Genomic DNA, 17,286 nt, shown 5'->3' with positions numbered 1-17,286 from the left:
ACTGCTATGTACAAACGACACGTCGCCATATGTTTTTTTGCGAAGATGTAAGATCGCGTTGCGAGTGTGTGTAATAGCATAATAATTCCACGAATACCAGTACCACTAACGCTCGCCTATGAGAAATGAAAGATAATAATTAAGGATTGACATGGATTGCTAACATTTCTGTTAATATGTTCCCTACGCAGACTTCGCCCTCCTCTTCAGCACAACTGGCAATTTACCTTTCTTCAACACAAAGTAATCCTGTAAATCCTCTAACCACTGTTCGTCTTTCCAATTTCCTTCCCTGTCAAATTCCATATCGTAGCATTGCACCATAGTCGCAAGGACAACTCGAAGCTCTAGTAGCGCGAGCGACTTCCCGACACAATTCATAGGACCTGTGGAAAAAGCTAGGAAAGCATCCCGGTTCGTTACGACACTCTTATCCTCAGTAATCCAACGATCTGGCAAAAATTCTTCGGGGTTGGGACTGAAGTATCTTGGGTCTCGATGGAGAACATAAGGAGGGATCATGACGGGTGTGCCCTCTGGGACGAATCTTGATCGAAGTTCAGTTATGTTTCGTTTACTAGTTAGGCGACATTCACTTACATCGATCCTACGGCCTTCCCGCCGCTGCCCAGCTCCGGAGCACGTTGAAGGTCGGTAGGAACGGGGGGATACAATCGCAGTGTTTCGTTACTGTAAAGTCTTGAGTTGCAATACAAGGGTCTCGTAAAGAGGGTACTGACATGACAGCGTTCAGGAAGGGCATGTTCATCAACTTGGCCGGTTCTTCGTGGGCACCCTGGCCGTTCTGAATTGGGAATGCATCGTCGATCTCAGCTCGAAGCCTAAAGGAAGATATGGGTGAGAACGATTGTTTATCGGCTTGTACTAATTGGCGAGGGGAAGCCTACCGGGAGAAAATCGTCTTGTCATGAATGAGATGGTATAGTGCACAACTCAAGGCGGTCGCAGTAGTATCCGAGCCTGCAATGACGGCCAACAGTGCCTCGTTTGCATAAGCATCAAAATGAAGTGGTTTCGGGTCTGGGCTTCCTTCGTCCAACTACGATTGTGAGTTTTCATCGAAAGGAGAGTCAAGACGACGTACCAGGAAGCTACTGATATCGCGTCCCATGGTTGCTGAACCACGTTCAATTCGCGCCGTTGCCGTCTTGGAAACAAAATCTTGCAACTTCATTGTCGCGGAGGCAGCAGCAGCAGCCATGCCGGGGATGCTGTATAAGAGCTTATCGAACCATACTATGTGTTGCATCAATGCATGTAATCTATCGGGAAGGTCAGTATCAACTGAGATGGCAAATTTCGATATTTTGCGTACATAACCCCATCTTCCATAGTCTTCCAGAGACCTTGCTTATCACCATCTCGCATCAACTCAAATCCTGCTCCGAAGCTATACAGTGAAGTTAATGGATGGAGGTGCCCTGTCATTGGAATTGACGCCTACGCCATGTCTCCCATGAAATCATATCTAAGAGGTGGGGGTCAGTATTGTGTTTTGTTCTCTGAATGCTAGCACGTACGAAAAGCGAGATATCCACTGTGCTAGATCAACACCTCTCCCCTTGTCTGCTTCATTATCGAGGTATTCCAAAAGTTGCAGTAGCCTATTTCGGATGATAGGCTCATACTCCTTGAGTCTAGCTGTAGTAAATGCTTTGTTCCACAATCTTCGCCTCTGCAAGTGTTTCGTTGTGTTCCGCATGCCAATGTGGCCAATTTCATCCGACTGTGGCAGTTTCCTCACTTCCCAGACTAATACAGGGACGTTTTGAGTTTCATTTAGTTGACATTTGGAGTGCAGTTGACACTTACTAGGCCCTTTCCCCATTCCGTCGTTACCCATGATAGAAGGAATTGCATCAGTGTCACATATCGATAGTTCATTTGGCCCTGTTGAAATCGTGAATCAATATCTACTCCTGAGCACTTGTACTGAAGGGTACTGTACCTGTCCTAACAACGGGCCCATAACGACGATGCATTTCCAGGTACTTCATGTGTATCTTGCCTGTATAGGTTTGGTACACTAGCCAACATTTGGTGCATTTTGCCAATACAGGACCTGGATGCCGTGCAAGTGGGTGAAAAGGCGATAGACGGTATATCAATATGGAGGTAAATAACGAGGTGTAGCAGGTTGTGTAGCCCACACACAATGCCCAAAACCATGACCATTGCTCGAAGTGACCTAAGAGAAAGTACGATGGAAGGAGGGGAGTTACGAAGGCGAGCTGTTGAATAAGGGAGAGATGGGTCTCCTCCAGTCTTTGGAAAAGGAAGTGTAAAGTCTAGTGAAATATGCCTGTTAGTCGGATATACCAGAGATTGTGTTCAAGTATGAGCTCACTAGACCACAAAGGACAGAGGGCACGCCACCTGCCAAGAAGGTTGAGGTCACCATGTCGAAGTGGGAGCACTTGGTTAACTTTGGTATCAAGATCCTTCGAACTGTCCTTTTAAGATTCCGGCAGCCCGAAACTACTAGCCCCAAATTAGGATATCGGGAGTCTCGGAGACGACCTTGCTGGGTCAACCATAGTTGACCAGCCCTACAATTGAGCGAACCTGACAGCCGTTTTTCACGGGCTCACCGGGATTCTCGGACGAGCCATGAAACATTCTATACTGTACGTTCATGAAAACAGCCAGGTTTCCATGTCTAGGCAGTGCTTAATTACGTGGACGTGGGACTGTGTTCCAGAATGAAAAATTGAAACGCCTCAGCCAATGGCCGTTGGACCGCGCTCGAGGCGTACAGTAGAATTTGGTGGATGGTAGCCCCGATCTTCCACGACTTACGAATCGCGCCTTCGCGAAAGAGACATGGGTTATCATTACTAATTGGCGAGCTTTGTGTGGGCTGCTATAGGCAAGTTCTCCGGAGCGCCCGTGTTCCCCTTGTTGACCTGTTTTTAGTTGTGGGTATGGCCCAGGTCATGCCAAAGCACCTTCGTTTACCTCCAAATCGCCGCATTCTGTTCCATAGCCTATACACCGATGTTGTTAGTCGACTGTCGACTCACGAAGAGCTTAAGCGTAACTCACTCGAGTCCCCTTTAAAAAAATGCTAAAAGGGGAGGCAGAACGTGGGATCTGCACCGCTGCTGAAAGAGTAAAGCCGAGGGAGCTACTCAGATCATGTCCACAGACACGGTTCCTGAAAAGAAGCCACTGTGTAACCTACACAAACCATGGTCGATATCAGACGAAAACGTGTGAAGAACGAGACAAATGAGGATACCCTTCAAGCTACAATGCGCATGCAATAATATCCCTCGAGATCTTGGTCCCCATTCCAGTCAACACGGTTGGCGTACCAGACAGTGTCGTCCCGCAGGTGAACTGTTGGATACATCGTGCAGAAGGGTTTGTGAAACATCGTAGGTGGCCGAGAAAACCTTGGTACATATTATATTTCATACGGGTCCGTTTGTGAATAATTTAGTTGGAAATGAGTTAATCGTGATTTGAGCGCCCAATCGAGTTTGATTTCTGAACACCGAGGTGAGAAAGAAATATAGGATTCTGGTAGATCCTGATCCTCTAAGAAACCAATTTCAATAAAATTTGGATCCACAGGGAACGGCTGTTATAGTCACTCGTCGAGTGTGGAGGTGACACCTGCCACAACAAGCCGTGAGTAGTGCCGAGGAGTATATCGGTGGAAAGGGAGAAAAAAAGTCGAAGATGGTGGGTCGCTGCTAGCCAAATCTGGTTCATAGAAATGAACGGGTTTGAAGGGCGTCGATAGATGAAAAGAGCGACAGCCCAGTTGCCCACTTCTGTGCATTGTCCCGAGCATCTCGAACAGCCTCAAGCGTCTGTTGGTAAACCTTCTCCAACTGAAAACCATGCTCCACCCAACGAAACAACCCTCCGGCGCTGTACAGCGTGAATGAAAACCTTTTTTCTTGCGGCTGAATTCTCGTGTTGAAGTGGCAAACAACAGCTGACGGGATGAAGATCGTTGCGCCTGGTGGAAATTCTAGGACCATTTTCAACTCCCATAACATGAGGTGGCCACCTTTGGTCCAGTCAAAGTCCCCGAGAGCTGTTACAGCGCACCAACCAAAAGCCAAGTTCTTGGTGTCCCGATGAGGAAGGCATACAGTTTGAGGACCAAAATTGACCGCGAAAGCGGCAAAGATGCAGTTCGCAAAAGGTAGGAAAAGGTCGGGATGGCGGTTGAGTAGGGCCGCCGTGATGCGAATGTAGTAGAGGAAGAGGTTTGGAGCCCAGCTCAGGAAGGTGACTGGTAAGAATGGTTATTAACTACCGACGCCACATGGACTAACGCAGACAACGAACCTGATATAAAGCCAGCAATACGCTGGAAGCATTCCATCGTCCTTAGCCTCTCCAATACCCTCAGGTTGGCTGCACCTTGATCGTTCAATACCATCGGTCGCTAATTACAAGTTAGTGAGGTTAGGGAGGGGAGGCAGTAGAGCATCCTTACCGGTTGCCCATTGCCCATTGAGATGCCATAAAAGAGGGAATCAAAACTACCGCGTCGTCTGTCGCCTGTGAACAAGCAATGTGAAGCCAGCTCTTCAATCGACGCCGCAGCCTTCCGCGTGTTCTCATTCCAACTAGGGTCGTTCTCCGGACCAGGGGAAATGACGACCATGACGCCCTTACTTTCTGCGCTGGGTATGTATTTGGTGACCCTAGAGGTGTAATGGTAAGTACAAATAGAAGTTAGCTGGAACAACCTAAGTAGCTTACTCAGGGGTGTGGCGAACCAATGTGAAGTTGTGGGCCCCGTCGTCCACCAAATCCGACAATGCGTACTCTCTCCGCTCAGGCAAATCTCTACCCAGCCCAAGGTATCCGGTTGACGTGCGTGGCAAATTCTCCGGATCGACCGACATAGGAACGTCCTTGTCCTTGACATGCTGAGCATTATTGAGGTGGGGGAACTGGTGGGTTTGCAGATGTTGGCGGAGTTTCTGCTCATCGTGACAGAAAGCAATGGACTGCTGCTGTCGTATCTTCCGCCGTTTCTCCTTCGAGTGTTCCTTGTCTCTCTTCCGATCCATCTCGTTTTTAGCGCGTTTGCGAGGCATCTTTTTGCGGGGTTTGAGCGTTTTGGAGGGCGGCGTTTCGGTAATGGATTCAAGACTGGGAGTCTCGATCAGTAGATCGGGTTGAGGGGATGAGCGGCGGGAGGATTGAGGAGATGTGGGAGGTGTCGTTAACGGCGAGTCGAACGGGTCGAATTCTTGAGCGGCGATAACGCGTGAGAGAAGGCGGTCCACCTCAACGTTGGTCTCAACAAGAAGAGGAGAGTAAAAGTCGCCTCGCTGTGTCTGAAGTCGATAGTCAGTAGTGCACACAGAGCAGTTGAAGATAGAGCTACCTGTTTAGCGACCAACAGTGGCTTCAGGGAGTCTGAAGGGTAAATGGAAAACGGGTAGAACCTCAATTGCACGAAACAGAATAGAGCAAAATAAGATAAAAATAATATGAACCCAATCCTAACAGTCTTGCGCTACATGTTCCCGGGCATCGAGTACACGTTGACACGACTGCAGGTTTGAGAACATCGAAGTGAATGAAAACAACGCATCTTTGATTGACGGTGTTGAGTGCTACGTGTTCCCGGGCATCGAGTACGCGTTTGCACCACCGAAAATCAAGATGGATGAACCAGAGAAAAAAATCAAATATAGTACGTTCAATCACCAGGAATAGATAACTTCATCTACGCGCGAGTTCAGTGGTGTTGAATAGTAAGAGATAAACGACGGTAAACGGCTGCATGTACACAAACAGAAATAAAAAGTCACGTTGCGGCTCTATGAACTCCGATTTGGCCGAGCAGCTCCTATCAATGCCAAATTCTAAATATCACACTGATGCAACACTGATGTACTCAACACCCCCACCCTTATAAGATTGGGGATGGAAAACAGATGTAGAAAAAACTCGTCAAACAAGAACAATGATATGCCGCAGACCCCTAGCAAATTTACGCGTGATGAGATTTGTGCACAACGCTACTCAAGTAAGGCGACGAGCTTGCATGGCTTCGAATTATGCATACGGACATGAGTGTCCTACATGTATTCACTGGCTAGCTAGGAACCGTAACTGAAGGGACCAGCGCGGGTTTCTTTTTCCCTTTCTTTTCCTTGAAGAAATCCTTGAGTAATGATAAGATCTTGTGTATACGTATTCGCATTGAACACGTTGAATCTAGAACTGGCGTAGAGACCGTTGAAGCCACTTGAAGATGGAGGAGCTCCGGCTGGCGCCCATACGGAGTCCCCAGAAACGTGTCCAGGTCGGTTAGTAGTTCTTCAAACAACCAAGAAATATACGCTTTCCAGTAAAGTACACGGATCAATTGTAGTGGGTACCACTATGCAAGCACTAAAGATGTTGCTACAGATGACAAGAACGGGGGAAAAGCAAGAGAAAAGAGAAAAGAATATAATTTTGGATGTTGAGATCCTTTCGTCACGATCATGAGCTAGAACAACCCTCGAACCTGAAAAAACCTCCTGTAAACCTCTTCATACACCGCTTTTCTTTACCACCCACAGGGCCCAATATGCCAGATAGGAAGGAATATCAAGACAGAAAAAGTGTTCCTTCTCTAAAATCATAATTTAACTGATTCTGCGGGCGCTGTTGAAGCGCATGAAATTTCCCCAAACAACCGACGTGAACAATCGATTTAGGCGTAGTTTTCCCGTGCCCAACGAGCAGCATTGACAAGGTTGACAAGGGAAGCTTCAGTCTCCTTCCATCCACGAGTCTTCAATCCACAATCAGGGTTAACGAAGAGGAGGGACTGGTCGAGGTGCTCAAGCATCGCCTTCAGACGTTCTTTAATCTCCTCAGTTGGGGGAACGCGAGGAGAGTGGACGTCGTAGACCCCAGGTCCAATAGAGTTGGAGTAGCCATAGCGCTTGAAAGTTTTGATAAGCTTCAAGTCGCTCTTGGAGGCTTCGATAGAGATAACATCAGCATCGAGACGCTGAATTTGTGGGAAGATGTCGTCAAAGTCGGAATAGCAGAAGTGGGAATGGGTCTGGGTCTCATTCTTGACACCGGCTGTGGCAAGTTTGAAAGTGTTTCCAGCCCATCCAAGGTAGGCGTCCCAGTCAGCACGACGGAGAGGGAGCTAGAGGTGAGAAGAATGTTCAGTGGCGTTATACGAAACGAGGGCATGGATGGAGAACTTACACCCTCACGGATGGCAGGCTCATCGACCTGAATGGCCTTGATACCCGCAGCCTCGAGGTCAATAACCTCGTCACGAAGAGCGAGGGCAAGCTGTTGGGCCTGGAGCTCACGGCTGATATCGACACGAGGGAAAGACCAGTTAAGGATGGTGACAGGTCCTGTCAACATACCCTTCATGGGTTTGCTGGTGAGGCTCTGGGCGTACCGACTCCATTGAACGGTTATGGGTCCCTTCCGACTAACGTCAGAGACGACAATCGGGGGACGGACGTAACTAAATCGTTTCTAGTCAGTCAATCATTTTTCCTCTGTGAAGAATGCACGTTTGGCTCACCGAGAGCCGTAGCTCTGAACCCAAGCGTTCTGGGTAAAGACAAATCCGTTGAGGCGCTCTCCAAAGTATTGAACCATGTCGTTACGCTCAGGCTCTCCGTGGACCAAAAGGTCAAGACCAATACGCTCCTGGAAGCGGACAGCCGACTCGATCTCCTTCTTGATGAACTCCTCGTACTCAACCTCGCTAAGCTCGTTCTTGCCAAGCTTAGCACGAGCTTGACGAATCTCCTTGGTTTGCTGTATTCATTCATTTGGTCAGCCAAGTTCAGAACAAGAACATAAGAGAAAGGAAACTGACAGGGAAGGATCCGATAGTCGTGGTAGGGAATTTAGGAAGGTTGAGCTTCTTCTGTGCCTCCCTACGGACAGAGAAGGGGTTCTTTCGCTCATAATCCTCAGGGCGGATGGAAGCAACACGCTTGCGAATGGAATCGTCCGAGTTCTTCTCGAACTCACGACGCTTGGCAATGGAGGTGCGGTTAGCTTCCAGCGCAGCGGAGACCTTGGCATCCTGGGAACCAGAGGCAGCAGCAGCAATGGTCGCAACCTCGGAAGCCTTCTCAAGGGCGAACGAGAACCAGTCCTTCTGCTCTTCCGTGAGTTTGTTCTCATTGGCTAGAGTAACAGGGATGTGGAGGAGGGTGGTGGAGGTAGAGACAACGACACGTTCCGGGCCTAAGGCGGAAGTCGCTTTCTCGACGAGCTTGAGAGCGGCTTGGAAATCGGTCTTCCAGATGCTACGTCCAGAGACAACACCTAGAGACAAGCCGATCTGAGTGGAGCTAAGCGCAGCAATAGCGCTGTCGAGCTGTTGGGGAGCACGGTCGAGATCAATGTGGACGCCGGCGACGGGGAGTTTGTTAAGGAAGTTGACGTTGCTCTCCAGGCGTCCGTAGTAGGTGGCGAGCATAATGTTGGGGGAGACGGGTACGAGCTCTTGGTAAGCTGAGACGAACTGAGACTCGAAACTAGCCCCAAGGTCTGTAACTAGAATGGGCTCATCGAGCTGTACCCATGAAGCACCTCCGGCCTTGAGCTCGCTCAAAAGCTGTTTGTATACGGGGAGGAGTTTGGGGAGGAGAGAGATCGGCTGGAAGCCTTCCCTAGCTTCCTTGGTAGCCTTAGCAAGGGCTAGGAAGGTAATCGGTCCAAGGACAACGGGACGGGAATCTTTGTCGAGAGCCTTGACTTCGTTGTATTCCTCGAGAGCCTTGTTGTAGTTGAGTTTGAAATCAGTGGTCTCGTCAAGTTCCGGGACGAGGAAGTGGTAGTTGGAATCGAACCTGACCCTAGTCGTCAGATGTTGATATAAGCTTGAAGAGAATTTCTACGCACCACTTCTTCATCTCACCAGCGGGTACATCAACACCGTTCGCTTGGTGACCACGGGCCATGGCAAAATAAGTGTCCAGGGCATTGAGACCCTGGCCTTGGTATCTTTTGGGGATAGCGTTGAAGGCAGCAGAATGGTCGAGGACGTGGTCGTAAAGCGAGAAATCACCACTAAAAAAACCAACATGATCAGCCGATCGATCAAGCTACAAAAAAATTGGGCATACACTGGAAGGTAGGTCACACCGCGTTGCTTGAGTTCGGTCCAATTGGACATCCTGACCTCGGCAGCGGTCTTGGTAACCTCCTCGGCCGAAACCTTGCCTGCCCAGTAAGCCTCGACGACCTTTTTTATTTCACGGTTGGCCCCTGGTAAGTTTCACAAGTCGGTTTCAGGCTGGGTCAAAATGAATCCAAGATAACTATGGCTCACCGATACGAGGGAATCCGAGTACACTAGAGTGGACCATTCTGAGAGGAAAAAATAAAACAATGGAATGATGAAAGAAGAGAGAAAAGAGGCGACTGAAATCGATGAGTCCTTATAACGCAAAATTAGCGTGTTACATAATCTCGTATCATATCGCCATCAGATCAACTACGCGACTGCACCAGCTAGCTACGCGACGGAAGCGCGTCAGCAGAGACGACTCGTTCAAAGGGAACAACACCTAGGGAACGTTCGCGACAGGTGCTCTCGACTTGATTGGATTGGCGATCCTGACCGTGTATCTATATCTCTGACCGTCCACGACCATAGTCATATAAATTTGGAATTTGCCATAAATTTGCCAGAGTTCGTGCATCAAGCGAATTGCCATTACGCGAGTTTACATCTATATATAATAATGCCGTCTATCGTTGATCATGATACACGGATGGTTCCAGATAGAAACAGTGCCTTACATACTCTTACTTCAAGCTTCATTCACGACCACGGTCACAACCGTGTAATCGATGAGTATTAGCCATTGAAATAGACGTCGATTGAGACAACGAGAAGGTGCGAGAACCGTTAACTTATTTCATGATTCATACATGTGCAAAAGAGGACACGACGGCCGTAATAATCAATCTAATCCTCGCTAAATTGCTGAGCGTGAGGCTGCGGGCAATAGGATTACGTGCAGGTATAAAATCGGCGCTCCGGTTCAACTTTCGAAGCAGAATAATTGACGGTTAACGTTCAAGAACGTTTCGTACAACAAATGAGCATCGGGGAGACAAAAACTGATTCGAAGGTAGATATTGCAACGTCGGTTCCTGCCATCGCCGTCCTGAGCAAGTTCTCAGTAACCCGTAATGGAGGCACTGACACGGAATGAAGAGTACGTTGTAATTGTACTAATGGAAATAGTACTTAGGAGACTGTGGGATGTGCACGCCAGCGAAGATTTTCAGCAACAAATATGTTTTCATTCGTAAGGTTCTAGAACACGTTTAAGGCGTGGACTGACGTTTTTACCCCCATATATACCAGCCTCGTGGATAAATTCCCCTCCCAGCACAGGGGTTTTGCATAATTCCGTGAACACGCGAATTTTGTGTTTCGCACTCGGCAGGCTCGGAGCACCCTCATGAGATTGAAACTCCGCTGATAGTGCATCGCCGCGGCGATCATCGACTGTCCCTCTTCCTGGATGTCCCTTAGGAGGAGTAGCTGTCACTTGTAAGAGCTAAAAATTGTTGAGTGGGCTAATCTATGTATCTACAATATACTCTCAATTTTTTTAAGATTCAATTTTTGTTTTGCCCTTTTTGGTTGAAGATTCAACAGCAAAGGCACAAAATCAGTACTGGTCTGAAGAAAGTTATCACTGCTGCAGTTATGGTTTGCCAGCTAGTCACACAGAATAATGGATTCCAAAAGACAACAAATGAAGTCAGAGACCTGCATTAGAGGTGTACATTAGAAAGCAAAGGGAAATGAAAAGATGGAATCACATAAATGTAGGGCTCGGCTTCTTCGGGTTAAAGTCGGAGTATAAATTTCACCTGTAACCGTCCATTACCCGACGCCGCTTGCTTAGCCGACTGACATCACAGACGTCGTTTGTTCACGGAATATGCAAATCCGTGTAATATCCCAAATGACTAGATGATAAACGCCGCGATCACAACCTCAAGGATTACGTATACCACAATTTGGCTCTCGTTGGCTGAAGCGTCGGTTGCGACACTTGAAGAAGCTGGTGAACTTGCGAGGTTGCCGGCCGAAAAGCCCAGAAAAGCCGGGAAAGTTCACCAGCAAATTGTGTAAGAGTCGGCAGTTTCTTTATACTCCTACGGACCAGCAAGGCAGTAAAATGTTACAGCTATTTGCGTAGAGCTTGCCACTCGCCCGGTTTTCTTTTGACAATAATACAACCTTGTACATACCGAACAACCATCCTCTCCCTTCTTATTTCTCATTTCAAATCCGCTCCCTTCGGCACTCCGGCACTACCGGCAATCCCGTCCATCTTGTGACCTCCATACTGTAAATCGCTTGTCCGGTTGACGGGCAATAAAAAGAGGCCGGATAACCTGAATGGTGCCAGTGGATGCCGAGGAACTGAGCAGCCGAGGTAGTGTTGTCAAGCAGTGTTGTCAAGGGCGGTGGCTTGAGGCGGGCACCTGGTGCCGTTTGGTGCCCCTGAACTGCCTTTCCCATGATTATTATCATTATTTTTTGGACCCCGTAGGATACCGAAGACCCGACGTACATGTATCATAATTTGCCTACTTTATGTACGCCGGCGCACGTCGAGTGTGAGGTCTGGTGGTCGTGCGTGCCCTCTCAAGTTTATCGTGAAAAAGCAGTAATACTATACAATTTGGGTACATTAAGTCAACGCACGCATACTACGTATACCGGTCCACCAATGCCTGGAAGTTGTTGTCCAGGGCCAAGTAACCGTCTGAGCCTGCTCTATGAGAGCCTCTGTCATCAACTCCGAGAATTCCGCTTCCTGTTGAAAAAATTCATCAGACATTTTGAAGGTGAGCAAATGTACCCGCTTGGTTTTCTAAGTCTTACAGTCCACAAGGATTTCGGGTCTGTATAAGGTCGGTATATTGAAGGAAGTGCTAGTATATACATCCTAGATGCTAGCCATTGAAAGATAAGGTCGTAGGGTACGTTGTCGAAGCGAAGGTAAGGGCTTGAAATTCGGAAACTTTCAACTTCCTAATCTGGAAATGCCGGTCGGCAGGTCAGTAAACAGCTGCTCCAAAATATGCCCTTGGGGTTGTCCAAAAACCACCACCCACGTTCAAAGGCAGGGAACCACCGCCCGTCCAACACTGGTTCAGGGGAAGGACAGATTCTTTGTATTCTCACCAAGTTGTTCGGTATGTACAAGTTTTTAATACCGTCAAAAAAACCCGGGACTGACAAGGTATATGCAAATAGCTGTAATAGTTACGCACTTGGCGCGCTTGATCTGATTCTTTGTAACCCATGTAGGATACAGCAGCAAGACTAGTTGTGAAGGCGCTCTTTTGCGTGGCTGGCTGGCAGTCCGCAGTCCAGATTTCTGCCGCATTTCATCTTCCATCCTCCGTTCCATAATCGCATATTTGCACGTCATAGTGGAAGCGAAGCCACGAAAGCATTTTTGACCTCAGCATTTGGTCACTTTGATGGTGGGTTGTTGGATTTTTGATTGTCGCACAACTACACCATTCAACAATTCCACACAACCTCATTTTCCATGCGGTTTGTAGCAGACACAACTAATCAGAGATCCCGGTAAGCTAAGTGCACTTGTAAATAAACTCAGTGTTGATGATTTTGAGGGTTCTTGGTGGTCAATCGTAAGGCTGTTGGGCTGTTGGGCAGGCCCCTGAATCGGGTTGCGAATAAACGGACTGTTGCACGATTGCTGTTGGTCCAATGGTTGTTGGTGGCCCCGGTGTTTTTTTGATTGCCGCAACCCGGAAAACACGTACGGTAATCAAAGTACCAAAATGCTGATGCGAATATGCCGGCACTAGAGGGCAAACGGAACGTAACGCCCAGTCTCCTCTCCTCCATCACGCGCTCGGGCCGAACTACACCCATGAAAGTCAAAGTAAGTTTGCCTTTAAATTTTTTTTCTTAACCTACCTTACAATGCCAGAAGCTCCTGAACTAGATTTCATGGCCCAGTACATGAACAAACTCGCACCAACGCTCTATAATTTGCCCATCACTGGTTTTTTTGCTGATGTTACAAGGCGAGAAGCCGAATCTCCATCCTGTCCTGTCGAAGCTCAACAAGAGACAGGGGAACCTATCGAACTAACGCTAGATCGAGTAGTTGGAATGGAAATGAAAAGGGGAGGCCATGGAGGTGAGTTTGTCGGGTGTTCATCTTACTTAGGGGCTAAACTGCCTACGACAGAGAATCATCAAACCTATCTTCTCCCCGTCAATCCCAATATTCTCAGACTCCCATTGAATTCGTCGATAGAAAGCACCCGGGCAGCCCTTCAGGGACAGCGTATAACGTTCAGTCGTGCCCTGTATCACTCTCGATGGATTATCCTGGAATTTCAAGTCAAGGCTCGGAACGAAACATTATATCTCGCCGTACGTTTCCAGCGTTGATCCCGAAATTTGATTTTTACACCACTCGATCCAGGTCCAACCACTATTACACACCTGCGTAAACGTCTTCCCAAATGCCGTTTGGGACACCACCGTTCGCAACGCAGTCAGTTTTTCGAGAGCCAACTATACGACTAAACACCCCGAATTTACAACCCAGATTTTTTTTAAATCCATATCCAGAATCGAAAATGCAAGTACAATCATGACGGTCAAATAGGCAGACGGTTTAAGATCGGTCTTGCAGTTCACCTAGGTATATCTCTAGTATTTCAATGCGGCCCGCGGGATACTAACTCCGAGTCCTCGTTCAATTAGGTGAATACATTATAGCGTTCTGCTCGTACGATAACTTGTTTGGAGTGAGTTGAGTTTTAAGAAAATGTGAAAGACATGGTTTGCGAATTTCATTCCTAGGTGCAATGGTCGACCAATGTAATTCCGGACGCTGTCCCTATTCAAGATGCCTTGAACCCGTGCAATACCGTGCTTCCTCATATTAACCTTGACGGAACTGCACTGGGATCAGAAGAAGTCTATGATACATTTCTAGGTTCCGTGGCAGAATGGGCGACAAAACGATTGAAAAGCCGATCGGATGATTATTTGGTTACCGCACTTCGCACAGCGGAGGGACCGTTTTTGGGTTTGGGCGTTTACACCAGTACTGAGATTTTGTGGTATGCAGGGTTGTCGCCTTGGCTTCGTCTGAAAGAGGTGCTTCATAACCCGTCTCGCCTTGCGCGTCTGTGTGAAGCGTGCTATACGTTTATGATGAAGAGTCATCAATATAATCGGTGGGTACATGTTAAGGAAATGGATGATACAAATATCAGTACTAACTGTGATCTGTTCAGCCGAATGCTAGCAAAGGTTTTGAACGTACGCAGAAGCGCAATCACGCTGAATGCAACCACTCAAGAAGTCCTGGATTACGCGCGTTCACATCTCATTATTTACGGACGAGCAACAGCCCAAGTATCTTCTTTCGTCAAAGATGCTCTCGTTCAAGTAAGAAATTGACTTTTCGCTTTTATATTGATTCTCAACTCCCCACTCGACAACAGACACAAAAATTGGATGTGTATGAATACTGTTTAACAATGAAGAATATCGAACGCACCGGACACCTGAAGCATTTAATCTGGGAACCATCTACCGCCCAAGGTTTGTTTGTGAACAAAGATCGGATTTCTCGATACTTTGCCGATATGCTCCAAGATCATGGAGGGCTGGGGAAATTCATGTCCAACGCCGGTAAGTAGTATTCAAGGAAGTTCTACAACCAGACGTCTTCATTTACGCCTTGTAGTTTTCCCAACCTTCCTTCCCAGCCAGCCAACCATCGTCCGGACCAAATTCCGATGTTTCGCATTACCCACAAAACTATACCGACCTAATAAGCGTTCGTTATGGACGGTGCTCACGTCGCCGATCGAGTTGCAAGCTATGGATATGGTACCGTCGGTAATGTGTTCCAAGCCGAGTACCGCGAACACAGAAACAGCCAAGAATGTGGTGGAGTGGTTGAAGATGACCAGTCCCATTCCCATGTCGGTGCCCATGTCAGTACCAGTACCATCGCCATCACCATCGCCAGTTTCAACGCCGTCGAAGAAAAGGGGCAAGTCCGTTTCCGTTTCGCCTAAAGGGAAGAAGAAGAAGAGCGGGCCTGGTGATATTCGCGTTCGCGATAGTTCGGATGGGATTAACAGTAAGCCACTACTATTTCAATGTGTGAGTGACCGTCAGCTGACTCGAGCCACCCAGTTCGTCAAGAACCGGAATCAACTCGTCAAGCTAGACTCCTCGAATCTATCATTCTCAAAACAAAGACGTATGGTGTAGGCCCACTCGAGTTTTGTGGGGTTGTTAAAACCATTGTACACGGGATCAAGTAGTAAGCCATGATCGCCACGGCAGTGATGAGCTAACCACAATCCTTTTTTTCTCTTTTTTTCCAACAGCCATTTGTTATACGGAGATAGCTCAAAATGGAGCCCCTTCGCGCGAGATGTAAACCAGTATCGGGAGGCGCTGGTGGTTTGCAAAGACAACTTGAAGCATCGTAGAGTAGGCGTTCTTGGGAGTCTGCTTGCTCGAAGACGATCCTCGTCTATGATGACACGGATATCCCGGGCAACGTCCTCATTGGCGGCTGAAACAGCAAATCAGGACGGGGAACGCGCACGGAAAAAGCGGCGGATTCATGCAGATGCAGCGATTATCTTGCAAGGCGTGGCCGTGGCACAGACTGTACATGTTGGAAAAGGGATGTGAAGGGCGAATATTGAATGGGTAATACTAACTCGATGTTGTAGACTAGATAGACTAGATAGACTAGAGTGTCGGAATGAGGGAGAGGACGATGATAGGAAGAGGGAAAGGAACGTGGTTGGATAAAAAGGCAAAAAATTCGCACACATGGACTTGCTCTCTTGCATCTTACAGTATTTTCGCCTCTGTGGCCGTGGGTGCCGAATATGTTTTTTTTACGTTCGATGGCGCTCCTATACAGCAGATCGTGATTACTGGTGTCAGGGTAGTCAAAGACAAGCGAAGTGCTACGCTTTGAATCATACCGTAGTATGGCTTGAATAACACACGAAGGGTTGAAACGTTGATGCATGATGAACAGTTGTGTTGTATCGGAAGGCCGGAGTTCCGAAAACCTGCATTACGATCGCACTAGCGCAATTCATTCTCGATAAGGATATCACAGCGAATACTCAGAATTGGTTGAGGAGAATTTCCAAAACAGGTAAATATTCCCGTGATTGCACTGTTGTCAAGGCAGCAACCATTGTTGGACATCATTTGCTGTCGAAGAATTTTGCCTCATATGGTAAATTTTCAGTTCCCACACCTGAGTTCCAGCTGGATTGCTCTACTTTTTGCTTTCATACTTAAACACTAACGCCAATCATGGACTCCCCACAATCCCCCCAGACAAAGAACGACTTTCAGCGATGTCCGCCTCTACTTCTTCAACCCAAATTATTGCCCAACCCCAGCCAGCGGCTTCCATAAATCCGACAGATAGTTTCTTCGGATACACCTTCTCATCTTCTGTATCGGACTCTAGACACGACACAAGAATATCATCCCCCGATATTGACTTGGAACTCGGGTTGCGCTGTGTATCCTCACCCGATGTTGCACCACCTCCCTACGTCGAACCACCTGAATACACAAAATCATCAGAGACAGTCACCCTCGCCAAGTATCTCTTCAAATTTGGGTTCCGTACGTGTTTACCTTTCTCTGAGACTTAACTCCATTCTCAACTTTTACTTTAGTGTTCCCTCCATTCTGGATAATGGGCGCACTCATCATCCTCACCCCGCTACGTGCACCCGATGCAGATATCGACGACCCAACCTCTCCACACGCATGGCTTCCAGAGAAAACAGAAGCTGAACGCGCTACCATCCTATCACACCTTCGAAAAGCAGAACTCAAATGGGCATGGAGATGCCTTTTCGCGCTCTTGATCCTCGTAGTCCTTGTTGCTATTGCAGGAGTCGCTATATGGGCTGTCTTGAGAGCATGACGGAAATCCAGAATGCCTTTTTACACCTTTGACGGCTGCCCCAGTTACTTCGACTACCCATATCATTGTTACAAGCGTTTGCCTAGTGCAGATGCGCTTCGTTCCCCTTCTTTTCTCGTGTACCAACCACGACACCTTCGTTCCTTCGGCGTTTTACCTTACTATACTACGATTGTCATGATAAATACGGATTCAAGATGTATCACTAGACGACTACTGTATAATTCGAATCACTAATTGTACCTTTTGCATTCAAGTTGTCTCTGCACGCCTA

General features: G+C 47.7%; 5 protein-coding genes across 6 annotated transcripts; 2 read left to right on the top strand and 3 right to left on the bottom strand.

Annotated features, from left to right (window-relative positions):
* Positions 1 to 183: 183 nt before the first annotated feature.
* On the bottom strand, positions 184 to 1,864 carry E1B28_007843 (uncharacterized protein; the record flags this gene model as incomplete). The annotated part of the gene is made up of 9 exons (XM_043152622.1): positions 184 to 547; positions 601 to 690; positions 741 to 842; positions 909 to 1,060; positions 1,106 to 1,283; positions 1,337 to 1,411; positions 1,466 to 1,489; positions 1,542 to 1,773; positions 1,834 to 1,864. The coding sequence occupies 9 exons, from the start codon at positions 1,862 to 1,864 to the stop codon at positions 184 to 186; spliced, it is 1,248 nt and encodes a 415-aa protein (XP_043010708.1).
* A 1,873-nt stretch (positions 1,865 to 3,737) lies between these two features.
* E1B28_007842 (uncharacterized protein) lies at positions 3,738 to 5,090 on the bottom strand (the record flags this gene model as incomplete). The annotated part of the gene is made up of 4 exons (XM_043152621.1): positions 3,738 to 4,273; positions 4,330 to 4,429; positions 4,481 to 4,691; positions 4,750 to 5,090. 4 exons carry the CDS (start codon positions 5,088 to 5,090, stop codon positions 3,738 to 3,740), a joined length of 1,188 nt encoding a protein of 395 aa, XP_043010707.1.
* Positions 5,091 to 6,273: 1,183 nt separating this feature from the next.
* On the bottom strand, positions 6,274 to 9,385 carry E1B28_007841 (uncharacterized protein). Its single transcript, XM_043152620.1, has 7 exons — positions 9,320 to 9,385; positions 9,114 to 9,255; positions 8,890 to 9,057; positions 7,853 to 8,837; positions 7,553 to 7,791; positions 7,219 to 7,492; positions 6,274 to 7,156 (listed from the first exon to the last, which is right to left on the bottom strand). Exons 1-7 carry the CDS (start codon positions 9,354 to 9,356, stop codon positions 6,707 to 6,709), a joined length of 2,295 nt encoding a protein of 764 aa, XP_043010706.1. The 5' UTR covers positions 9,357 to 9,385; the 3' UTR covers positions 6,274 to 6,706.
* Positions 9,386 to 12,703: 3,318 nt separating this feature from the next.
* E1B28_007840 (uncharacterized protein) lies at positions 12,704 to 15,739 on the top strand (the record flags this gene model as incomplete). 2 transcript variants are annotated; one of them, XM_043152618.1, is made up of 12 exons in its annotated part: positions 12,704 to 12,941; positions 12,993 to 13,086; positions 13,137 to 13,202; positions 13,254 to 13,441; positions 13,494 to 13,565; positions 13,643 to 13,715; positions 13,778 to 13,821; positions 13,877 to 14,470; positions 14,527 to 14,716; positions 14,772 to 15,173; positions 15,230 to 15,359; positions 15,427 to 15,739. In XM_043152618.1, the coding sequence occupies exons 2-12, from the start codon at positions 13,077 to 13,079 to the stop codon at positions 15,737 to 15,739; spliced, it is 2,082 nt and encodes a 693-aa protein (XP_043010704.1). In that variant the 5' UTR covers positions 12,704 to 12,941; positions 12,993 to 13,076. The 2 variants fall into 2 exon arrangements, with proteins under 2 accessions (XP_043010704.1, XP_043010705.1); XM_043152619.1 differs by having other exon boundaries at positions 12,993 to 13,202.
* A 580-nt stretch (positions 15,740 to 16,319) lies between these two features.
* On the top strand, positions 16,320 to 17,254 carry E1B28_007839 (uncharacterized protein). Its single transcript, XM_043152617.1, has 2 exons — positions 16,320 to 16,705; positions 16,759 to 17,254. Exons 1-2 carry the CDS (start codon positions 16,429 to 16,431, stop codon positions 17,010 to 17,012), a joined length of 531 nt encoding a protein of 176 aa, XP_043010703.1. The 5' UTR covers positions 16,320 to 16,428; the 3' UTR covers positions 17,013 to 17,254.
* The last annotated feature ends 32 nt before the right edge of the window (positions 17,255 to 17,286 follow it).

This window comes from Marasmius oreades, chromosome 4 (assembly GCF_018924745.1).
Source record: "Marasmius oreades isolate 03SP1 chromosome 4, whole genome shotgun sequence".
Classification (NCBI taxonomy): Eukaryota; Fungi; Basidiomycota; class Agaricomycetes; order Agaricales; family Marasmiaceae; genus Marasmius; species Marasmius oreades.
Note: the sequence above shows the minus strand (reverse complement) of the source record. Positions and strands in the feature narration are given on the sequence as shown.